The sequence below is a fragment of the Eucyclogobius newberryi genome, unplaced genomic scaffold, assembly GCF_026437365.1.
Source record: "Eucyclogobius newberryi isolate DKJ021-1_F unplaced genomic scaffold, fEucNew1.0.hap1 SCAF_9, whole genome shotgun sequence".
Classification (NCBI taxonomy): domain Eukaryota; kingdom Metazoa; phylum Chordata; class Actinopteri; order Gobiiformes; family Gobiidae; genus Eucyclogobius; species Eucyclogobius newberryi.
This window is the reverse complement of record NW_027316532.1, coordinates 25,755,486-25,781,235: the sequence shown is the minus strand read 5'-3', so window position 1 is coordinate 25,781,235 and position 25,750 is coordinate 25,755,486. Positions and strand designations below refer to the sequence as shown.

Sequence of the window (25,750 nt, the reverse complement as noted above, 5' to 3'; positions counted from 1 at the left end):
TTGTAATGTGACTGAACGTGAAGGGGGAGGAGGGGAAGCCTGAGATTCTGTCTTCTCCTGCAGACTCAAATACTGATGCTCCATTTACAGCACTCTGAGCCTGAATGAGCACATACATGATAGATCTAATATTGTTCCAGATGATTCAGACGAGCGGGTCTGGATGGATCCATGTTCCAACCAATAAGTCCAGGTTTATTCATCCATTTTTAAAAAAAAATTAAATAAATCATTACATTGTGAGTTCTGTAAACGGCAGACGATACTACAAACACATCAAGTATACAGCGTCCTCTAGTGGACACTTATCATTACTGTCTTAGGTGTAGTTGCCAAAATGCGCTTTTCTTCAGCGGAACGTGGCATTATTGGAAGAGATAGATCTACTTTAATGGAAGCAGGTTTACATCAGAGGTTTGAATACATGCGTTTCATCTATAGTAATGATCTATATTATTTGGACAGCGACAGGACACAGGAAATCACGACTCACTTTGGAGTCTCTTTGCCCGCGCGGGAGCTGAAAAGTAAAAACCTAATCTGGCAACCCACTTCCTTATCCCACTGTGTTTATTTCCTTGTCTGTGCGCGTGCTGCAGTTCCCACAGGTAAGTGAACAATACACAGGCTGTCACCGGCTTTTAGAGAGACATAAGACAGTGTCAGGACAGGACCCACACTTTCAGATCATCCCTGACCTTCTTGGCTTTCTAGTTGCTAAATGTAGCTTTTAGTATGTGGGCTAATTATAATACTGTTGACTGTTAAATGACTGTGTGCAGGGCCGGCCCAAGCCTTCAGGGGGCCCTAAGCGAAAAATTTTTTGGGGGCCCCTCACCACGTCATCAGAATCAGTTTTATTGCCATTGTCAGTAAACAATTCACATATGGGAACTTTCTTCAACGCTAACAAAGCGCACCAAAACGCCTGGGCATCTGTTTGCCAGTTAGTTTATTCTCAACACCTCACAGGGTCAAATATTGATAACTTAAATCCCACAATGCAACTTGGTATTCCGCTGACATCACCTCTACTCCCTGAACAAATAACACACGTCCCAGATATGTTTTTGGGTGTATTTGTGGGCGTTAAGGGTCTACAGCCACATTAGCAGTTTAAATTAATGAACAGGGGGGGTCTGGGGGCCAGGGCCGGCCCAGCCTATAAGCGAACTAAGCAGCCGCGTAGGGCCCCGAGGCGTTAATAGGGCCCCCAATCTGGCAACCCGTCTTATGCGAAGTGCAAGCGCAGCGTGCGCCACTAGTGTAGTAGCGCTGATTGCGCGGCAGCGCACACACACAGCGCGGCAGCGCACACAGCGGTAACATAACACACAAACCGCATTTATTTGTAATGACAATCTGGCAACCAAGGCACCAGACCTGCGCTGATTGGGCAACTTCATTGTGCGCGAGGAGAACGAGAGCAAAACATAAACACAACAGAACCTCATGGTCCTCATGTCCAGAGGAATATATCTCCTGGTGCCGAAAAACGAAAGAAGAAACTTCTTGACGATGTAAAGAAACTGCAAACTCAACAACACTCTCCAGGTATTGAACTTCTCTTACAAAGAGACGGTTAATGCTGCTGTTTGAAACAACACGATTCTGTCACGTTAGTTCGCTCAGGCTGGAGGCGACGAGAGCTCTGCCCCGCGCACAATAATATGTCTGAATGAAAGATAATAAGCTTAACATTTACACCAGCCCGGTAGTGTTAGCTGCAGGTGAGGCCGGTGAGGGGCGTCTGTGCCCCGGGTCACTAAGAGGCGGAGATCCGGTCCGGACGAGCGCCGTCTCATCCAGAACCTCTGATGTGAGACTTTGGAGTGAACAGTGTGCGGCCCCTGTCCCGGGCCCCTGTCCCGGGCCCCTGTGCAGTCAGAGATGAGCGGGTTTGAGTTTGCGTCCCTCTCTCTCACATCACCATGTGTGAGATCAATCGTGACTCGTGATGTCTGTTTTACTTTGACTTCTTAACGTGGAATAAGAGGAACGTAAAGGTTTATGCACGTAAGGTCCATCAGCCAATCACATCGCAGCATTGTTTCATGCAGGAGTCCAGTGTGTGATGTTCTGATCAAAACAAACATGACATTACATTTATTTAAAAAGCATCATTAGACTATTTGTTATAAATCATAATAAATTGATAGTGAAAAATAACCAGACATATTATGATTACGTCTGTCATAGAATAATACTATATATTTTTATATAAAAGTGGCAAAGTTGCAGAAACGCAGTCTCTTCACTATAGCGAGGTTTAGACCTTCACTTCTAGTTCTGTTCATTCTCTGGGAATAACATGTTTGCACTGTGCAGCTTTATGAGTGTTATCAAGCAATGCTTATGCCATTTGTTTAATTTAACATAACTTGTTTTGTCACTTTGGCAAGAAGGAACAGTTGGGAGCTGTAAAATATAAATTAGTAAGGATAACTATTACTTTTACATTTTCAGTTAAAATGAATAAATTTGACCATAATTATTTTTCATAGCCAATATTGTATTGAGTAATTAAGTACACTAATGTATTAATAACTGGCTTTAGTCATTTTCTCCTGGCACAGTTTCATCACATCATCATTTTATAGCATTACAACCTCAACATTTTACTCTTACTTTCGCCGGCTGGACCACATTAAAATGCAGCAGAAGACCCAAAAAAGGTCTGAAAATTTCAGGGGGAGGGCCCCCAGGCCCCCCCTGTTCATTAATTTAAACTAATGTTCTAATGTGGCTGTAGACCCTTAACGCCCACAAATACACCCAAAAACATATCTGGGACGTGTGTTATTTGTACAGGGAGTAGAGGTGATGTCAGCGGAATACCAAGTTGCATTGTGGGATTTAAGTTATCAATATTTGAGCTTGTGAGGTGTTGAGAATAAACTAACTGGCAAACGGATGCCCTGGAGTTTTGGTGCGCTTTGTTTGCGTTGAAGAAAGTTCCCATATGTGAATTGTTTACTGACAATGGCAATAAAACTGATTCTGATGACGTGGTGAGGGGCCCCCAAAAATGTTTTCGCTTAGGGCCCCCTGAAGGCTTGGGCCGGCCCTGCTGGGGGCCCTCCCCCAGAGATTTTCAGACCTTTTTTGGGTCTTCTGCTGCATTTTAATGTGGTCCAGCCGGCGAAAGTAAGAGTAAAATGTTGAGGTTGTAATGCTATAAAATGATGATGTGATGAAACTGTGCCAGGAGAAAATGACTAAAGCCAGTTATTAATACATTAGTGTACTTAATTACTCAATACAATATTGGCTATGAAAATAATTATGATCAAATTGATTCATTTTAACTGAAAATGTAAAATTAATAGTTATCCTTACTAATTTATCTTTTACTGCTCCCAACTGTTCCTTCTTGCTAAAGTGACAAAACAAGTTATATTGAATTAAACAAATGGCATAAGCATTGCTTGATTAACAATTAACACTGATAAAACAGTGCAAACATGTTATTCCCAGAGAATGACCAGAACTAGAAGTGAAGGTCCAAACCTAGCTATTGTGAAGCGACTGCGTTTCTGCAACTTTGCCACTTTTATATAAAAATATATAGTATTATTCTATAACAGACGTAATCATAATATGTCTGGTTATTTTTCACTGACAATTAATTATAATTTATAACAAATAGTTTAATGATGCTTTTTAAATAAATTGAAATATTTTATTGCTCTATTAAAAGTGAATTAGAATATAAATGTTTGTTCTGATCTGAACATCACACACTGGACATGAAACAATGCTGCGATGTGATTGGCTGATGGACCTTACGTGCATAAACCTTTACGTTCCTCTCATTGCACGTTAAGAAGTCAAAGTAAAACAGACATCACGAGTCACGATTGATCTCACACATGGTGATGTGAGAGAGAGGGACGCAAACTCAAACCCGCTCATCTCTAACTGAGGCTGCACAGGGGCCCGGGACAGGGGCCCGGGACAGGGGCCGCACACTGTTCACTCCAAAGTCTCACGTCAGAGGTTCTGGACGAGACGGCGCTCGTCCGGACCGGATCTCCGCCTCTTAGTGACCCGGACCATAGACGCCCCTCACCGGCCTCACCTGCAGCTAACACTACGGGGCTAGTGTAAATGTGAAGCTTATTATCTTTCATTCAGACACATTATGCGCGGGGCAGAGCTCTCGTCGCCTCCAGCCTGAGCGAACTAACGTGACAGAATCGTGTTGTTTCAAACAGCAGCATTAACCGTCTCTTTGTAAGAGAAGTTCAATACCTGGAGAGTGTTGTTGAGTTTGCAGTTTCTTTACATCGTCAAGAAGTTTCTTTCGTTTTTCGGCACCAGGAGATATATTCCTCTGGACATGAGGACCACGCAGGGACCACGTTGTGTTGTGTTTATGTTTTGCTCTCGAGCTCCTCGCGCACAATGAAGTTGACCAATCAGCGCAGGTTTGGTGTCTTGGTTGCCAGATTGTCATTACAAATAAATGCGGTTTGTGCGTTATGTTACCGCTGTGTGCGCTGCCGCGCCAGCAGCGCTACTACACTAGTGGCGCACGCTGCGCTTGCACTTCGCATACGACGGGTTGCCAGATTGGGGGCCCTATTAACGCCTCGGGGCCCTACGCGGCTGCTTAGTTCGCTTATAGGCTGGGCCGGCCCTGACTGTGTGGACGCTGCTGTCACAACTCTGAGGTGATTGTAATGCTTTATTCTTCTCATTTTACTGCAGTTCAAATGCTCTTGCACCAGATTCCGCGCAGAGGACTTTTATCCACACATTTGTTTGTTCATCTGAGGAAACCCGGCCAAGGAATGACCCGACCGAGCTCAGGTACTTTAAAGGGAACATTGTGCAATTATTTATATATATATATATATATATATATATATATATATATATATATATATATATATATATATATATATATATATATATATATATATATATATATATATATATATATATATATATATATATATAATTATATATATATATTATATATATTATATAATTATATATATATATTTATATATATATTATATTTATATATTATATAATTATATATATATTATATATTACAGAACAGGATCAAATCTGAACTTTTCTGCGGCGAACAATTTTAACGCCTGGAAGCTTATACGGCCGTCAAAGCGTCTAGAGCGGAAAACGCCAAAACGCACCCTCCGCGCCGCGCTCCACGCCAAAAAAGACAGCGGTGAAGTTAGTTTCACGTTGGACGTTGGATATTCGCCTCCGCAACTAGAGCGGGAGCTTCCTCTGAGTGTGCCCCGCCTGCAGTAGCTCGACGCGGGGAGCTGCGCGCTGAAGTGCCACTTGGTACGCCAGTTAGGGACCGTCTCTAAAGTACCGTTTGTTATCTTAAAAAAATATAAACATATTTATAAAAAAAACAAAAAAAACAACAACATTGAGCATGAATCCAAGTTGCTAATCCTAGATGTCATAGTCCTTTTGGGCTAAAAAATTTACCCTTTGTAGATTTTTAAAGAATATTTTTAGACAAAAAAAAAGGATTATTTTCAATAGCTCCTAAATGAGCGAACCTAGATAGTAAACGCTAAGTGATTATAGTAGTTTGAGTCTCCAGGTACAACGCACACCTTTTACTTTTTCAAATTAACCCTTTGTAGATTTTTAAGGAATATTTTTCGTCAAAAAACAAGGATTCTTTTCAATAGCTCCTAAGTTAGCAAACCTAAATAGTAAATGCTAAGTGATTATAGTAGTTGTGGTCTCCAGGTATCACGCACACCTTTTACCTTTTCTATTTAACCCTTTGTAGATTTTTAAGGAATATTTTTCGTCAAAAAACAAGGATTCTTTTCAATAGCTCCTAAGTTAGCAAACCTAGATAGTAAAAGCTAAGTGATTATAGTAGTTGTGGTCTCCAGGTATCACGCACACCTTTTACTTTTTCAACTTAAACCTTTATAGATTTTTAAGGAATATTTTTCGTCAAAAATCAAGGATTCTCTTCAATAGCTCTTAAGTCAGCTGACCTAGAAAGTCAACCCCAAGTTATTATAGTAGATTGAGTGTCCAGGTATCACGCACACCTTTTACTTTTTCAAATTGATCCTTTGTTGATTTTTAAGGAATATTTATCGTCAAAAAACAAGGATTATTTTCAATAGCTCCTAAGTTAGCAAACCTAGATAGTAAAAGCTAAGTGATTATAGTAGTTGTGGTCTCCAGGTATCACGCACACCTTTTACTTTTTCAAATTAACCCTTTGTAGATTTTTAAGGAATATTTATCGTCAAAAAACAAGGATTATTTTCAATAGCTCCTAAGTTAGCAAACCTAGATAGTAAAAGCTAAGTGATTATAGTAGTTGTGGTCTCCAGGTATCACGCACACCTTTTACTTTTTCAACTTAACCCTTTATAGATTTTTAAGGAATATTTTTCGTCAAAAATCAAGGATTCTCTTCAATAGCTCCTAAGTCAGCTGACCTAGAAAGTCAACCCCAAGTTATTATAGTAGATTGAGTGTCCAGGTATCACGCACACCTTTTACTTTTTCAAATTGATCCTTTGTTGATTTTTAAAGAATATTTTTCGTCAAAAAACAAGGATTCTTTTCAATAGCTCCTAAGTTAGCAAACCTAGATAGTAAATGCTAAGTGATTATAGTAGTTGTGGTCTCCAGGTATCACGCACACCTTTTACTTTTTCAAATTAAAACCCTTTATAGATTTTTAAGTAATATTTTTCGTCAAAAATCAAGGATTCACTTCAATAGCTCCTAAGTCAGCTGACCTAGAAAGTCAAACCCAAGTGATTATAGTAGTTGTGGTCTCCAGGTATCACGCACACCTTTTACTTTTTCAAATTAACCCTTTGTAGATTTTTAAGGAATATTTTTCGTCAAAAAACAAGGATTCTTTTCAATAGCTCCTAAGTTAGCAAACCTAGATAGTAAAAGCTAAGTGATTATAGTAGTTGTGGTTTCCAGGTATCACGCACACCTTTTACTTTTTCAAATTAACCCTTTGTAGATTTTTAAGGAATATTTTTTGTCAAAAAACAAGGATTCTTTTCAATAGCTCCTAAGTCAGCTGACCTAGAAAGTCAAACCCAAGTTATTATAGTAGATTGAGTCTCCAGGTAACACGCACACCTTTTACTTTTTCAATTTAACCCTTTTTGAATTTCAAGGAATGTTTTCCGCCAAAAATCAAGGATTATTTTAGCAGTTAGCAAACACCGTAGAGTTGCTGAACTGACTGATAAACGGTCAAGGAAACGGCCTGTGCTACTGGACCCTGGACCACAGAATGTCAGCAGAGCTTTGAGGCCTTAAAAGCCAAGCTCACCACGGCCCCGGTACTTTGCCTACGCTGACTTCTCCCTCCCATTCATTCTGGAGGTTGGTGCAAGTCATGCTGGATTGGGGGCAGTGCTCTCCCAGGACCAGGAAGGGAAGGTGCGACCTCTTGCGTACGCCAGTCGAGGCCTGCGCCCGACTGAGCGCAACATGTCCAACTACAGCTCCATGAAGCTAGAGTTGTTTGCCCTTAAGTGGGCCCTGACTGAGAAATTCAGGGAGTAACTGCTAGGACACAAATGCGTGATCTATATGGACAACAATCCCCTGAGTCATCCCTCCTCAGACACACTGGGAGCTGTTGAGCAGCGCTGGGCCGCCCAGTTGGCCTCTTTTGATTTTGAATTAAAATATTGTTCAGGTAACCAAAATGCTGACACTGTCTCGCCAGCCTGGCACTTCCTTACAGGAAGTGGCACCGGAAACTTGGGGCACATGTCTGCCTGGGCAGTTAAAACAAGCCCTACAAGGAATGGTTACACAGGCAACACAGTCCCTTGTGACTTTTCTACCGCAAGTTGCCCCTGCTGACCGCCGCGAGCTTCAGCAGTCTGACCCCGCCATACAGGAGATCCTGACCTTTTGGCAACAAAATCGACAGCCCACTCGTGAAGAGCAACGAGCCCTCTCTTCAACTGCCCTCTTAGTTCTGGCCCAGTGGGACCGCCTGGTAGAGTTAGAGGGGCTGCTGTATCGGCAGGTGTTTCGTCCTGACGGTGGTGGGGCTGTGTATCAACTCCTTCTGCCTAAAGCCTTGGTCCAGAATGTCCTCACCCAGGTCCATCAGGAGCATGGACACCAAGGAATAGAGAGGACTCTGGCCTTGCTGTGTTCCCGGTGCTATTGGCCAGGTATGTCACGGGAGGTAGCCCAATGGTGCCAGGCTTGCGAGAGATGTCAGCATGCAAAGGACAACCAATCGGTTCCTCACGCCTTTATGGGCCACTTACTGGCTTCACAGCCAAACGAGATCCTTGCTATCGACTTTACCCTGTTAGAGCAGACCTCCACTGGTCTGGAAAACGTGCTGGTCATGACTGACGTTTTTGGCAAATACACACTTGTAGTTCCAACCCGCAACAAGCACGCTTCCATTGTGGCGCAAGTCCTGGTCACAGAGTGGTTTGCAAAGTTTGGTGTGCCGGCACGCATACACTCGGACCAGGGACGAAACTTTGAGAGCACTCTCATCCAGCAGTTGTGTAAGCTGTATGAGATTACAAAGTCTCGGATATTGAACTATTGGCTATTGGCATGAGGCCATATTATCTGCCCCGGGAGTTCTCGCATGTGATTTTGATCGTAGTCTATGTGGCCCCGTCTGCCAATGCTGAATATGCTTTTGAAGCACTGCTCTCCTGCACTTGTAGGCTGCAAACACAGCATCCACAGGCTCTCTTCCTCATCTCTGGTGACTTTAACCACGCTTCTCCCTCTTCTGTTCTACCAACATACACCCAGTATGTCACCTGCCCCACCAGAAACAATAGAACATTGGACTTGTTTTTTGCCAACACCAAAGAGGCTTATTCTTCTTCCCCCCTCCCTCCCCTGGGCAGCTCGGACCACAACCTTGTACATCTGAGGCCTGTGTATGAACCCATCATGCGCAGGCAGCCTGTGGTGTCCCGTGTGGTGAGGATGTGGTCTGCTGAGAGCGAGGAGGCTCTGAGGGACTGCTTCAGCACCACTGTCTGGACTGAGCTTTACGGCCATGGGGAGGACATCAACACCATCAGAGAGTGCATCACGGACTACATCAACTTCTGTTTTGAGAACATTGTTCCCTCCCTGACGGTGCAGTGTTTTCCAAACAACAAGCCATGGATTACCCGTGAACTGAAGGCTCTGCTGAAGGAGAAGAAGAGAGCCTTCAGGTCAGGGAACAAGGAGGAGCTGAGGACTGTGCAGAAAAAGCTGAGGAGGAAGATCAGGCAGGCTGAAGCCGGCTACAAGAGGAGGATGGAGGAGCAGCTGCAGCAGAAGAACATTCAGGGAGTGTGGAGAAGCCTGAAAACCATCTTGGGCTTCAAAATCTCCCCTGCCCAGACAGAGGGGGATCTATAGTGGGTGAATGATTTAAATGCTCACTTCTTGAGATTTGATTGGTCACCCGCCCCTCCCCCTGCACAGCTGCATGCTCCCTCTTCCACAGCTGGACAATGCCCTGCATCTGTTCCTCTTCGCTTATCTGCCCCCGACCATCAGCTCCCCACTTCGCCTGGACTCACCCATCCCCCCAGTACACAGTCCCCCTGCCAACCACTGACTGTCACAGCAGCACAGGTGAGGAGTGAGCGGAAGAGGATTAAAGTGAGGAAGGCAGCAGGACCTGACGGCATCAGCCCCAGGCTCCTTAAGTCCTGCGCAGATGAACTGTGTGGAGTTATGGAGCATGTCTTCAACATGAGCCTGAAGCTGAGGGTGGTAACACAGGTCTGGAAGACCTCCTGTTTGGTACCTGTGCGCAAGACACCGCGCGCCAAAGACCTCAACAGCTTCAGGCCGGTGGCTCTCACGTCCCATCTGATGAAGACACTGGAGCGGCTGGTCCTGGACCACCTCCGCTCCACCGTGAGCTCAGTCATGGACCCGCTGCAGTTTGCATACCGGCCTGGCATTGGAGTGGAGGTCGCCATCATCTCCCTGCTGCACCGCTCTCTCTCTCACCTGGAAAAGCCTGGCAGCTCTGTGAGGTTCCTGTTCTTCGATCTTTCCAGCCCCTTCAACACCATCAGCTCCTGAGGGACAAGCTGGAGACTGGTGGTGTGGAGTATGACCTGGCAGAGTGGATCCTGGACTACCTCACGGACCAACCCCAGTTTGTGAGAGCACGGGACTGTGTGTCTGACACTCGGACCTGCAGTGTGGGGGCGCCCCAGGGCACTGTCCTCGCACCCTTTCTCTTCACCCTTTACACTGCAGACTTCATACACGACACTGCAGAAGTTCTCTGATGACTCTGCCATCATCGGACTCATCACGGACGACGATGATGCAGAGTACAGGGGACTGGCGCAGTACTTTGTGGACTGGTGTTAGCGGAACCACCTCCTCATCAACGCGGGGAAGACCAAGGAGATGGTGGTGGATTTCCGCAGACGCCACCCCACTGCCCCCTTACCAGTGAACATCCAGGGAAGGGACATTGAGAGAGTGGACTCATACAAGTACCTGGGTGTTCATCTGAACCACAAACTGGACTGGACTCATAACACAGACGCACTGTACAGGAAGAGCCAGAGTCGGCTCTACCTCCTGAGGAGACTCAGGTCTTTTGGAGTGACAGGGCCACTCCTGAAGACCTTCTATGACTCTGTGGTGGCATCAGCCCTCCTGTACGGTGTGGCCTGCTGGAGCAGCAGCATCGCAGAGAGGGAGAGGAGGAGGCTGGACAAAGTCATCAAGAAGTCCAGCTCCGTCCTGGGCTGCGCTCTGGACTCGGTGCAGGAGGTGGGGGACAGAAGGGTCCTGGCTGGATTCACATCTATGCTTGACCATGAGTGCCACCCCCTGCAGTCCGCTCTGGAGAGCAGCTTCAGTGAGAGACTGATCCACCCTCGCTGTGTGAAGGAGAGGTTTCGCAGGTCTTTCCTTCCTGCTGCTATCAGACTTTATAACAAACACTGTTAGTCCTGAACACTCGCAATACTGACTTAACAATGTGCAATTCCGTCATATGTGCAATATGTGCCGTCGTGACACATATTCATGTGCAATTACTGTCGTGATCACATGCAATGGTATTTATGTATTTATGTATTTCTTTTTATCTTTATTTTTCCCCTCCATCCCTTGTTGGGTAATGGGAGTTTTTGTTTATAAGAGATCTTTTACTGAAAGTGTTTTTCAAACTTCCTATAAGTGATCTGTTCTTTTTTTCTGTATCTACCTCTGTATCTACCTGCGTTGCATCAATGAAATTTCCCCATGTGGGACAATAAAGGAATATCTTATCTTGTCTTATCTTACTCCGTACCACCCAGCAGGAAATGGGCAGTGTGAGCGGTTCAATCGAACACTTCACAATATGTTGCGTGCTCTTCCTGCATCCCGTAAGAGGGACTGGAGTGGTTGCTTACCCTAGGTGCTCTACGCATATAACACCACTCTCCACCAGTCCACTGGTGAGTCTCCATTCTTCCTGATGTTTGGGCAAGAACCACGTCTGCCTATTGATTGCTTGTTGGGTAGGGTGCAAGACCCCGTGGGGGGGGGGAAGTGTGCATGAGTGGGTGTTACGACCACCCGGCTCAACGGCAGCCAAACAAAGAGGGGAGTCCACACAGCACTCACAATAATTAATTGTATATTTTTATTATAAATAATCAGGCCCTGCAAAAGAAACTAATGTATCTATGTAGATGGCAACTAACTAAGTGTAGTGTGATATGTATCGTTGCAATGAAAATGTGCAAAAATAAACAGAATTAAACTGTGCTGCCACACAGTACAGCAACCAGTCTTGGGGCGTGGCGAGAGAGAGAAAGACTGCTCCCACCAGCCTCCCTTATATCCAGGCTGGCTCCACTCAAGCCAAACGATCCTAAGGTGTGTTAGGAGGGACCTGCAGTGGAGAGAATCACCTGGCAACCAGGAGAGGGTGCTGACTCCCACTGCCCAGGGAGCTGACACCCCTACAGAATCCCTAGGTTCGTAACAGTGGGTGAAAAGAGCACCAGACGCGTCTTCAGGTGGCTTTCAACGGGGCAAGAGAAAGATTGCGTCTGGCGGCCTCACGCAGAAAGGCAAATCATGACCAACGGGTCATAGATGTGCCATTTAAGGAAGGCCAGCTGGTGCTACTTCGCGATTACAGTGCTAGGGGTTGTCGGAAGACCCAAGACCTGTGGGGTCCTCAACCTATGTTGTCCTACAAGCCCCAAGGGAAGATGGTGTGGTGTACACGGTGGCTCCTGTGGATCAACAAACCAAGGTAAAAAGGGTCCACCGATCCCCGTTGAAGGCCCTGCTTTGCAGTGACTCCCCTGCCACTGTCCCTGGTGTGAATCCTCCGGATGCACCTGTAGCACCAATCGTAGAAGATGAACAGTCATTTGAGGATGATTTGTTTTTACAGCCGCCGGTGCGGCAGCCAACAGTTGTGCCCCAAAACTCCTCCCACGTCCCATTACACGTGCCGAGTGCTCAAGAACCATTAGTTGCTCTCCCCACCGTGGTCACTGACCAGGCTCCGCCAGCAATTGATGCTGTGGCCAATCCTGGCTTCAGCGAGGCATCTGTACGCCGGTCCACTCGCACGACCGCTGGCCAATACCTAAATCCCCACCGTATTCCAAGGTCCCTAGTTGAACAACCATCCGGCCAAGGTGCTCCTGTGTCATCCTCCAGGCTGACACAAGCAGTTTTTAGGCCTTGGTGTTAAGTTGTGTTTCATCGTCGGGGCGACGATGCATTTCGGGGGGGGTGGAATGTGGCAATATGGGCTGTAGAGGCCTGTGCTGAGGGTACACTTACCTGCCGCTCCGTGGCGCTCAGCTGGCAGACACTTTAAGCGCGCCCTCCTCATCCGCCTCTCGTTTCACCCACACGCTCTTCCGGGTCTTGGTTGTTGGCCACTCCGTCCTCCATTCCAGGTAATGACAATCCCGCGGCTTCGATTCATTCATTTCACAAATTCATGAATTAAATTCTTCCGGTAGTGCCGCTGCAGTGCCACAGGCACTCATAATCTGGTCCGGGGCTCTGGCAAATCACCTAGCAGGTAATGAACTCCCAATTCTCCTCAGTCATTCAGTTTCAACGCTCCTAAAACCCGGTTTGCCCCAGATACACCGGTCAAGTACACCCATTTGGCTTTTAACGCCTTGTCCATGACCACGTGCCGCAGATTGCGGCGAAGGCGCTGTTGTGCGGCAACAGCTGGCCAACGTTGCGTGCGCTGGTCCACTCTGTTTGGATGCAGCCTGTGGTGTGGAGTGATCCCATTGAGCAGCTAAGGAAGTATTGTGTGCTACTCTGTCAACCATACCCGGTATGTGCCGAGAATTTATTTTGATCAGTTTCGATTGAATGTAGTAATTCCACTGGTAATATTGCAGGTCTCCTGTGGTGGTCCGCAGCGGCTTGGGCACGCCCCCCTCTGCTGTTTAGTTCCTTCTTGGCTTCTTTTTGTTTTGTTCCTGCTCTGTTCTGATCCTGTATTGTGCCTATTTTGCCGTCCCGTTTTGTTCCTGTTTTGTCCCTATTTTGTTCTTATTTCGCCTACTATTATAATAACTTGGGTTTGACTTTCTAGGTCAGCTGATTTAGAAGCTATTGAAAAGAATCCTTGTTTTTTGACGAAAAATATTCCTTAAAAATCAACAAAGGGTTAAATTGAAAAAGTAAAAGGTGTGCGTGATACCTGGAGACCACAACTACTATAATCACTTGGGTTTGACTATCTAGGTCAGCTGACTTAGGAGCTATTGAAAAGAATCCTTGTTTTTTGACGAAAAATATTCCTTAAAAATCTATAAAGGGTTAATTTGAAAAAGTAAAAGGTGTGCGTGATACCTGGAGACCACAACTACTATAATCACTTGGGTTTGACTTTCTAGGTTTGCTGACTTAGGAGCTATTGAAAAGAATCCTTGTTTTTTGACGAAAAATATTCCTTAAAAATCTATAAAGGGTTAAATTGAAAAAGTAAAAGGTGTGCGTGATACCTGGAGACCACAACTACTATTATCACTTGGGTTTGACTTTCTAGGTTTGCTGACTTAGGAGCTATTGAAAAGAATCCTTGTTTTTTGACGAAAAATATTCCTTAAAAATCTATAAAGGGTTAAATTGAAAAAGTAAAAGGTGTGCGTGATACCTGGAGACCACAACTACTATAATCACTTGGGTTTGACTTTCTAGGTCAGCTGACTTAGGAGCTATTGAAAAGAATCCTTGTTTTTTGACAAAAAATATTCCTTAAAAATCTATAAAGGGTTAAATTGAAAAAGTAAAAGGTGTGCGTGATACCTGGAGACCACAACTACTATAATCACTTGGGTTTGACTTTCTAGGTTTGCTGACTTAGGAGCTATTGAAAAGAATCCTTGTTTTTTGACGAAAAATATTCCTTAAAAATCTATAAAGGGTTAAATTGAAAAAGTAAAAGGTGTGCGTGATACCTGGAGACCACAACTACTATAATCACTTGGGTTTGACTTTCTAGGTCAGCTGACTTAGGAGCTATTGAAAAGAATCCTTTTTTTTTGCCGAAAAATATTCCTTAAAAATCTACAAAGAGTTAATTTGAAAAAGTAAAAGGTGTGCGTGATACCTGGAGACCACACCTACTATAATAACTTGGGTTTCACTTTCTAGGTCAGCTGACTTATGAACTATTGAAAAGAATCCTTGATTTTTGACGGAAAAAAAAATCTTTAAAAATCTATAAAGAGTTAATTTGTAAAAGTAAAAGGTGTGCGTGATACCTGGAGACTCAATCTATTATAATCACTTAGCGTTTACTATCTAGGCTAGCTGACTTAGGAGCTATTGATAAGAATCCTTGATTTTTGACGCAAAATATTCTTTAAAAATCTACAAAGGGTTAATTTTTCAGCCCAAAAGGACTATTGCATCTAATATTAGCAACTTGGATTCATGCTTAATATTGTTGTTTTTTTTTAAATATAAATACGTTTGATATTTTTTAAGACAACACATTTTTAAACAAACGGTACTTTAGAGTTGGTCCCTAACTGGCGTACCAAGCGGCACTTCAGTGCGCAGCTTCCCGCGTCGAGCTACTGCAGGCGGGGCACACTCAGAGGAAGCTCCCGCTGTAGTTGCGGAGGCGAATGTCCAACGTCCAACGTGAAACTAACTTCACCGCGGTCCAAAAAAGCAGGAATCACGCCGCGGAAAACGCAGGAGGTGTTCGACGCGCGTTTACATAGACTTTGAATGTAAACTGGACGCTTTGGCCGCCGCGGTCGAATGAGCCACGAGGCTAATGTTGTTGTTGTTGTTGTTGTTGTTGTTGTTGTTGTTTTATGGCGGTTGGCATCCGAGTGTTGCATTACCGCCAGACTTTATTCCTTAGACTGTTGTTGCTGTTGTTATTGTTTTATGGCAGTCGACAGCCGAGTGTTGTTGTTGTTGTTGTTGTTGTTGTTGTTTTATGGCGGTTGGCTTTATTCCTCAGACTTTGTCGTAGTCCTCAGACTCTGTCGTAGTCCGTAAAAGTACTCCTTCCATTGCTTTGGTGTTACAAAGCCCATGAGGTCATGATATGTCTTTGTGACTAGAATAGTTGTTGTTGTTTCAGAGACCAACCGGCTTTATTCCAGGGAGACTCTTCTTCATCTTCCTCTCCTTCTTTGACGTTCGGTGCTTCCACCGTACAGCTTTATTCTTCAGGCTTCATTCTATAGGCTTTAATATGTCCACTGATGTCGCCGCTTGGTAGCCGTGCGTCTACGAGACTGGGCGAGGACAGGAGACCACCCCCACCCCCATCTCGTCACTCTGATCACTCTGACTCCCCACAAGCAGACCCCCATCACTCCGACTCCCATTTAGCGCCTTTAGCCTGTTTTCTATATCTGCCCAATCAAGCTCCTTTGTTCCAAGGAATCTCCCTGCAGCTTTAGCAATGATCCTGATCCTTTCAGTTCTGCTTTGAGTCTGAGCAGCACAGTTTACAACATCCACCATAAAGAGTACAAAATCCTCTCTATCCACAACCAGGGTATTCTCATTAATTCTGGAACCTGCACACTTGGGACCTCCACTCTTGAAACCTTCACACTTCTTGGGAGCCACGCTGGCCTTTCTCATTTCGCCCTGGCTGGGAGCAGCGCTGGCTCCTCTCTCTGTATTTACTCTAAACTCGTTACTTGAAACTTTCTTGACTGCATCTGCATAGGATATACCTTGAGAGACCTTTATTTTCTGCACCTCAGCAGCTCTTTTGCTAAACCTGCATCCCCCATAGGCAGAGCTATGTTCTTCCCCACAGTTACAGCACTTCAGTTTTGCACCCACGTCACACTTCCCATACTCATGATCTCCTGCACATTTACCACACCTTTGCCTCCCTCTACAGACCGCTGCAATATGCCCAAAGCGCTGGCACTTAAAGCAACGCAGGGGCGGCGGAACATATGGCCTGACGCTATAGCACATGTACCCAATGAACACCTTACTAGGCAGGCACCTCCCTTCAAGTGTTACCATTACCGACAAGCTGTCACATCTTACCCCAAACCGGGTCACCTTCAAACGCTTAGCGTCCACCACCGTAACTCCCGTCAAATTCTCCTTAACTTCATCCACAGACGTCGCCGTAGGGACACCTACGATAACTCCTCTGACCGTGTTTCTTTCAGCATTAGACACAAGAATGTCCTTTCCACCCAGACGTTTAGTTCCAATCGCCTTCCGTTGCTGAGCCGCGTCCTTGCACACGACCAGCAGCGAGCCATCTCTAAGGACACTCGCACTCTTGATCACTCCCACAGCTACAGTTAGGCTCTTTGACAATGCCACTGAATTCCACTCCTTAAAGGATGCACCATCCTGTGCAAGCTTTATGATCACCTTACAGTCTCTGCTCTCACCCCGGATATCAATAGCTTCAGCCTCATCCTGCTGCTCATTCCCAGAACCCTCGGACGAGCTAAGGGACTTTTTACGTTTCCGGGCACGTGCAGGCAGAAAAGGCTGCTCCTCCACGCCGTCCAGAACGTCTTCCATCCCCGATCCACTCTCCTCCGCCATCTCCCGTCTCTCCAGACCGGGTGTTGAGCAAGTCGCATTACCGCCAGACTTTATTCCCCAGACTTTGTCGTAGTCCTAAAAGTTGTTCTTCCAGTGCTTTGACAAAGCCCAAGAGGTCATGAGATGCCTATAGAAGTTCTTCCTCCCCTCAGACTTTGTCGTAGTCCTTGTTGTTGTTGTTGTTGTTGTTTTATGGCGGTTGGCATCCGAGTGTTGCATTACCGCCAGACTTTATTCCTCAGACTTTTCGTAGTCCTCAGACTCTGTCGTAGTCCGTAAAAGTACTCCTTCCATTGCTTTGGTGTTACAAAGCCCATGAGGTCATGATATGTCTTTGTGACTAGAATAGTTGTTGTTTCAGAGACCAACCGGCTTTATTCCAGGGAGACTCTTCTTCATCTTCCTCTCCCTCTTTGACGTGCTTGGTGTTGTTGTTGTTGTTGTTGCTGTTTTATGGCGGTTGGCATCCGAGTGTTGCATTACCGCCAGACTTTATTCCTTAGACTGTTGTTGCTGCTGTTATTGTTTTATGGCAGTCGACAGCCGAGTGTCGCATTACCGCCAGACTTTATTCCCCAGACTTTGTCGTAGTCCTAAAAGTTGTTCTTCCAGTGCTTTGAACTCCAGTGCTTTGACAAAGCCCAAGAGGTCATGAGATGCCTTTGTCATTGTATCCTATAGAAGTTCTTCCTCCCCTCAGACTTTGTCGTAGTCCTTAAAAATTCTTATTCCATTGCTTTGGAAGTACAAAGCCCATGAGGTCATGGGATGTCTTTGTTGTTTTACAAAGCCCATGAGGTCATGGGACGTCTTTGTCGTTTATCCTTTAGAAGTCCTTCCATCACTCTGTCGTTTCTAGGCCCATGAAGTCAAAGCGCGTTAGAACATCCTCTTGCTCCTCATCCTCGGCTCAGTCTCCAACACCCCCCACCTCTATAAACGTTTAACCCAGCCCTGTGCTACATAAGTAAGCAACCACAGCCTGACACAAACCCTCTGACTGGATCGCCAGAACGTTCCGCAGATTGAACTCCCGCCCATTATTCCGAAACCACAAAAATTCTTATTCCATTGCTTTGGAAGTACAAAGCCCATGAGGTCATGGGACGTCTTTGTTGTTTTACAAAGCCCATGAGGTCATGGCACGTCTTTGTCGTTTTATCCTTTAGAAGTCCTTAGTCTAAAGAATGAAGTCTAAAGAATGAAGTCTAAAGAATAAAGTCTAAAGAATAAAGTCTAAAGAATAAAGTCTAAAGAATAAAGTCTAAAGAATAAAGTCTAAAGAATAAAGTCTAAAGAATAAAGTCTAAAGAATAAAGTCTAAAGAATAAAGTCTAAAGAATGAAGTCCGGCGGTAATGTAACACTTTGATACCACCCGCAGAATGGAAGGAGTACTTTTACGGACTACGACAGAGTCTGAGGAATAAAGTCTGGCGGTACTGCAACAATTGGATGCCAACTGCCATAAAACAACAACAACAACAACAACAAGTCCTTCTTCCATCACTCTGTCGTTTCTAGGCCCATGAAGTCAAAGCGCGTTAGAACATCCTCTTGCTCCTCCTCCTCGGCTCAGTCTCCAACACCCCCCACCTCTATAAACGTTTACCCAGCCCTGTGCTACATAAGTAAGCAACCACAGTCTAATGTTGTTGTTGTTGTTGTTGTTTTATGGCGGTTGGCATCCAATTGTTGCATTACCGCCAGACTTTATTCCTCAGACTTTCTATTTTGTCCTGCATTTGAGGCTCGAATGCTCAGGATATATCTCCGCCCCTATCTCCGCCGCTATCTCCGCCCCCTGCACTCTACTTATTATTCCAAAAAATATCATGACCTCATGGGCTTTGTAACACCAAAGCAATGGAAGGAGTACTTTTACGGACTACGACAGAGTCTGAGGACTACGACAAAGTCTGAGGAATAAAGTCTGGCGGTAATGCAACACTTGGATGCCAACCGCCATAAAACAACAACAACAACAACAACAACAACAACAACCTCAGACTTCAGGTCATACACGAAGGGTTTAGGGATGTCACGATATACAGTTTTTAGTGTTACGATTATCGTGAGAAAAAACATCACGATTTAACAATTATTCATGTTTCTTGAGACCAAACAACAATTGAATCTTTAATTTTCTTTCATTCCCGTGGTCTGACTTGTGACTCAAGTTTGTGAATTCACTTTCTGAAAGATAAACTAAAGGTAAATTTGACAAGAACAGACAGATAAAAAACCTTTACATTTTGATCTGTTTTGGACGATAGATTGAACTAAAAAGATTGTTTCGAAAACGAGAAATGTCTCTTATTTTCAACCATAAAAGTCAATGTAAATCCCCTGGTTTCTACGGGAAGTGTCACTATGAAAACCAGTTCTACAAAGAGTATTTGCAGTTTACAACTATCAAAACGTAAAACAACAAACAACATGTTATAGTTTAATACAAAATACCCCAAACAAACATAATATGGAGTTAGGGCCTTCTCTAACAGTTGCTACAAACCTTTAATTACTTGTTGTTGTTGTTGTTTTATGGCGGTTGGCATCCAATTGTTGCATTACCGCCAGACTTTATTCCTCAGACTTTTCGTAGTCCTCAGACTGTCGTAGTCCGTAAAAGTACTCCTTCCATTAATTACTTGCATATACCTTATGTCATATATATCACTATGGAATGTTGAACGTGGAACTTCTTGCCATGACTATAAAGCGCGTGCTCCCGATCAAGCACAGGGCTGGGTAAACGTTTATAGAGGTGGGGGGTGGTGGAGACTGAGCCGAGGATGAGGAGCAAGAGGATGTTCTAACGCGCTTGGACTTCATGGGCCTAGAAACGCCAAAGTGATGGAAGAAGGACTTCTAAAGGATAAAACGACAAAGACGTCCCATGACCTCATGGGCTTTGTAAAACAACAAAGACGTCCCATGATCTCATGGGCTTTGTACTTCCAAAGCACCGAACGTCAAAGAGGGCGAGGAAGGTGAAGAAGAGTCTCCCTGGAATAAAGCCGGTTGGTCTCTGACACAACAACTATTCTAGTCACAAAAACACATCATGACCTCATGGGCTTTGTAACGCCAAAGCGATGGGAGGAGTACTTTTACGGACTACGACAGAGTCTGAGGACTACGAAACGTCTGAGGAATAAAGTCTGGCGGTAATGCAACACTCGGATGCCAACCGCCATAAAACAACAACAACAACAACAACAACAAACACTAAAGACATGATTTACTGCACTTGTCTTGTCTTTTTGAGTAGATCTAGCAGCCTTCAGGGACATTTTTTCCAAGGCCAAGAATATCGCCATCCTCACTGGAGCGGGAGTCAGTGCTGAAAGTGGCGTTCCCACCTTCAGAGGAGCCGGAGGTTTCTGGAGAACATGGCAAGCACAGGTCAGACATCTCGACACGGACACGAGCGTTCTCATCAGTCGCACGTGTTCTCGCGATATTCAGGAAAATCAAATCGATCACTGTGTATTCATAGAGCCCTTTACGACGCTCGAGCTGACCCAAGTGTTTTCCAATAAGATCAAAAGTATTTAAAAGCATAAAAACATAAAACTCAATATGTTTAGTGGCTAATTTGACATGCACACCCAAAATATGATCATCTATTGTATCTGATATGAGTAATCTGACAAGGAGAATTAAGCAAAAAGGGTAAACTAATGTGGCAAAGACAGAAATTAAAGCAAAAATGTAAAGTGTTGTTTAAAATTCATTGTACTTTGTCGTCCAAATACAACAATTACTGCAAAAATACACTAATTCATCAGTCACATGTCACTATTTATTCATTTTTGGCTACGTAATTGTACCCAGTGAAACAATGAAAGGAAATAAATATAGTTAAGTATAAATATAGCATAAAAGGCTCCGTCACTAGCATCAATGTGGTGTTGTTTTCTCGTTGAATCCCTTTCCTTGCTTTATGACAGGACCTCGCCACCCCGGAAGCCTTCTCTCGAAATCCATCTCGCGTCTGGGAGTTTTACCACTACAGACGAGAGGTCATGCTCACCAAAAAGCCCAATCCCGCCCACCTGGCCATCGCCGAGTGCGAGGAAAGACTGAGCAAACAGGGCCGTCACGTGACCGTCATCACACAGAACATCGACGAGCTCCATCGCAGAGCCGGGTCCAAGAATGTCCTGGAAATTCACGGTAAGCGCGCTCAGAAAGGCCTGGAATGTTCCACTTCACGGCATTAAACATGGCAATCTTGGAGTCATTCAATTTCACATGTTTTTATCTCTTAATAATAGTGTCCATTGTTACTCTGTGAAGGTGTGAGCCAACAGAAATGTCACATCGTGTACTTTCTAATAAAACTACTACTATTTCATTCCACACTGTGCTTTCATAACATGTTTCTCGTTGACATATCTAATGGTTTATGGAAAACTCCTTATTCCTTTGCCAAGCAGACCATCCTTTGTGTTCCAAATAGACTAAATCCCTAAGATCTCACTAATTCCTTACTAATTACAGGAGTTTCCCATGTAAATAATTAGGCCTTGGCACTTGTACGTACTTGTTTTTTTCGTAGGTGTAAAAAGGATTCCCATATGTACCGGTAACTTGTTTCTGAATGTTTCTCTTTAGGAAGCCTTTTCAGAACACGCTGTTTGACTTGCGGTCACGAAGCCCCCAATTACCAAAGTCCCATCTGTGCCGCCTTGGAGGGCAAAGGGTGAGAGTCCATCCCCTGTCATGTGCTGAACGCTGCTGGCGTCGTCCGAGGATGGATATGAATCACGTTTATTCAGTGTAAAATACCAAGGACGCTGTCAGATGCCTAGATAACACCTGAATAGAAAATGGAGTGAACAAAGTGAAATGTCACACACATCTGACATTTCTGAGAACGTGACTACAGGATTACGTCGTGGATTCAAATTCAAACTCCCCCGAACTTTATTAGGCCTAAAATTAGACACCTGCTGTTTCTTATGGTCTGGATTTTCGGAAAACTAGCGTGCCTTAAAAAAAAGAGTCTAATTTGAGTTAACAGATGGATTTAATTGTATCATTTACCATTTTGGAGTGTCCTGAACGTACTTCTATACCAAAAACCAGAACCAGACAGTGACGCAAACATTATTTGCCACAGTTTTTTCATTTAAAAAGTGTGATTAGTTAATACCGTAATTTAGTAGGTTATGTTTTGAACCTAAAAACTGAATTAAAGGTTGAAAGACACTGACTTAGACTTTTACTCTCTCATTTTTTAATGCTAAATTGAGCACATTTTGGTCCTTGATGTGGACTTGGTTTGGTCCTGTTCTAGTCCAGCTTTAGATTTAAGCTTAGTCCTGGTTTATTCCCAGTTTTTGTGTGTGAATGCATCTTTGAATAGTGTTTTTTTTCACCAAATGCCTTCCACAGAGCTCCTGACCCTAACACACAAGATGCCCAGATCGGTGTAGACGAACTGCCCAGGTAAAGTTACACAAAGCACCACAGATTACTTCATTTAGTAATTACACTCGTTCATCACGCGTTCCAGTTGTGAACAGGACGGCTGCCGGGGCCTTTTGAGACCCGCTGTGGTGTGGTTCGGTGAGACTCTAGACTCAGGAATCCTCGCTCAAGTCGAGAGCGTTATGGACGGCTGTGACCTGTGCCTTGTGGTGAGTGCAGTATCTGTCTTTCATTTTTCAGTCGTGCCTACCTGTAAAATGTGTAAACTTGTAGTCAAATGTAACACTCGCCAGTTCAATCTCCTCCACTGATATTGGCACTCTTAAAAAAACACTTTCACCAGCTCTTGTTTGGTAAAAATGTGTGTAATAATGTGTAGTATTGTACAAGGGCTGTATTTTTTTTTACTGAATATTACAGTAGATATCTGTACTTTATACTCCACTACATTATTAAACTGAAAAGTAAAAAGTACTTTGCATATGGTTATAGGAGTTGTGTGTTAGCATGTTCACGGTGACTAAAGGTTTTGGGTTTGAGTCCTGGCTCGATTGAGCAACCATTTTATTTGAAAAAAGATTCAGTCGCTTTTGTTAACCCTAAATGAACAATATTTACTCTAAAAGTACATTTTTAAATAGGTACTTCAATGCTTTTAATTGCTCCTGTATTGCTACTTTTACTTGACTTAACTTTACCTTTTCCTCCGCTGTGTGATCATATTCTCATATGGTTTCACTCTCGTGGACAGGTTGGTACCTCTTCTATTGTGTATCCAGCAGCCATGTTTGCTCCTCAGGCTGCGGCGGCAGGCGTCCCAGTGGCAGAGTTCAACATGGAGGACACTCCAGCGACAATGCGCTTCAAGTAGGTTCTAAATCAAGCTCATGACGCACAAGTACTATGAATTTGTAGAACAAAAGCAAAACACAGCTCTACGTTTTTCAGGTTCCACTTCAGCGGCCCCTGTGGGACCACCTTACCCCCGGCTCTGGCCCGCCACGAGACGGAAGCACAGTGAAAAGATAGGACTGTAGACGCTGGTGCAAAACATACATTTGCTGCTTTTGAAAAACAAAATATACAATTTATTGCACTTTATGTCTAGCATTTTGTCATTATGAGAAAAGTCATACAATAAAACTTAAATGTTTTTATTTTTAATAATTGCCAAAGGCTTAATCAAGCTGAAGTTACTTCAGTTTTTAAGGTTTATATTCATGAAGAAAGAAAGGAGCAAGAGTAGAAGTAAGAAAACATATGGACTACATTACACTAGGGGGCAGTATTTAGCTTCTGATGTGATTCTTCTTGAAGTTGCAGAGGAGAAATTGGCTCCTATGAAGTACTGTGGGCTCTGCATCTGATCATGTCCAATTTTTGTGTGGATCGGTTTATCTATAGCTTGTTTTCTGTGAACTCTGATGTGATATTTTGAAAGTCCATGGCTGTTACTGGCTCACTCATCACTTTTATAATGGTATTGAGTTTGTAAACCCTTTGCATTAAACACATGCTATATTGTCACTCTGCATCTTTGCTTCAGTCTTATTAAAGAATTGACTTTGGCTTTTATTTTTGTAAGTATAACTATTAAGTTTGGACAATTATGTTAATATATCATTTATCTTATCTTATCATTTTCGAATTGTCTTGTCTACAAAGCAAAGTGTATGAATGGTTAAAATTTAGCTCTTTACAATTGATAATCTGATACCCTTCTAATAGATTCTTTTCTTCATACTTATGCCTTCAATAATCAGTGGTAACACATTTCTATAAACTGTAAACCACATATAGCTCACAGCACTGTTGTCTGTGCCTTACCAGGGCTTCTCTGTCATCTGTTCATCTGTCGTGTGTGTGGTATTTGAGACGGCGTGCGCCCCTCCCACTCGTGCCCCCTCCTCGACTACGCCTCCATCACCTGCTCATTAGAGAGGATGATGGTCCGACGGTCCCCCATGACTCTGCTCCAAAAATAACAGAGCCAATTTCACACCAATCTGCGCAGTACTGCCCAGTAAGGCCTGTCAAATGCACAGAGATATAAAGTGGGGAGGAAAAGCCAAGCAGAGGGAGTTAAACTGTAGTTCAGAGTGTAATGTGTCTGAAAAAACATGGCCTTTATCCCACAAACATCCTGCCATCGCACATCACTGCTGCGCCGCACAGTTTTCTCTAGTTTTCTCAGTGGCATTTTTGACTTTCCTCACCTCAAAACATTTTACAGTAAGGGTAATGGATAAAATAATACTAAATCATAGTGGTTTTCGTGCACGTGCAGCATTCATTTACTCCACTGGCTCATGCTTCCGCTTTGACCCCTGGACCTTTCTGTGTCTGTGGTGGGTTTCCTCCTGACTCTCCGGTTTCCCCGATCAGCCCAAAACATGCACACCAGGTAAAATCCTCCAGCTAGTGGTCCTGGACAAGCCGGGCTCAAGATCTGCCCATGGGTCCCCCGATTACTCACACATCCCTAAATAAATGGATAAAATAGCTGCTTATATTACGTAACATTACATTTAAAATAGCTCAGTTGGCAGCGTGAGCCCACCACCTTCATTGTTGTAACTGAGGAACTGTTTATAACATGAAATACCTGTTAATACCAATTTATATGCAATGTTTTGCCATTTAATTTCTACCATCAATAAGAAAGCGGCTTTATGGCCTTTGCATATCAATAAATATTGCACTTTACTTTAAAGCATAGTAAAAATTGTAGTAGGATTCAAATGGTGCAGACCCAATGGCTCGTTATTCCATACCATTGCAATCCACGTTACCTATTACAATCCTGCAAAGTAAAGGGCAGTGAATATTAGAGAGATAGACTCCCAATGTTTCCAATCCATGGGTTTCAGAAAGATGAAACTGTTACCGTAGCAATGAACAATTTAAAACTAAACGTTGTATCCGTTGAATGGGAACAGGAAGCTGAAACCTATGAAAATATGTACGTTTTTACGCATATTCCACAACCCCACAAACCAATTACGATTGGTTACAGCAGATTCTTTACCCACAGGCGCACGCCACAGACGCGACGACCAGAAGCACCTGGAGCGTACGTGGTGAGTTTACGGTAAATAACCTTCAGTGTCACCATCACACAGGCGTCACAAGGGCTTTACTGGCCACTGCCTTTATGAGCTGCACCCACATGTGACCTTCAGTGGACGGGGGCAAGGGTCCGCCTGGGTGTACTTATTCCCCGGCATGACTGACCTCCAGGATTTACT

General features: G+C 44.0%; 1 protein-coding gene across 1 annotated transcript; it reads left to right on the top strand.

Moving 5' to 3' along the window:
* Positions 1-543: 543 nt before the first annotated feature.
* On the top strand, positions 544-24,036 carry LOC140353862 (NAD-dependent protein deacylase sirtuin-5A, mitochondrial-like). The gene is made up of 9 exons (XM_072438621.1): positions 544-608; positions 4,714-4,815; positions 20,335-20,468; positions 21,017-21,242; positions 21,684-21,771; positions 22,467-22,520; positions 22,588-22,711; positions 23,254-23,369; positions 23,451-24,036. The coding sequence occupies exons 2-9, from the start codon at positions 4,719-4,721 to the stop codon at positions 23,521-23,523; spliced, it is 912 nt and encodes a 303-aa protein (XP_072294722.1). The 5' UTR covers positions 544-608; positions 4,714-4,718; the 3' UTR covers positions 23,524-24,036.
* The last annotated feature ends 1,714 nt before the right edge of the window (positions 24,037-25,750 follow it).

What these genes read in the sequence shown, in the direction of transcription:
- LOC140353862 (XM_072438621.1), top strand. Translation starts at nt 4,719, where the DNA reads ATGCTCTTGCACCAGATTCCGCGCAGAGGACTTTTATCCACACATTTG. An exon ending in GAATGTCCTGGAAATTCACG is followed by an intron (nt 21,243 to 21,683) that starts GTAAGCGCGCTC and finishes GTTTCTCTTTAG; the next exon opens with GAAGCCTTTTCAGAACACGC. An exon ending in GCTGTGACCTGTGCCTTGTG is followed by an intron (nt 22,712 to 23,253) that starts GTGAGTGCAGTA and finishes TCTCGTGGACAG; the next exon opens with GTTGGTACCTCTTCTATTGT.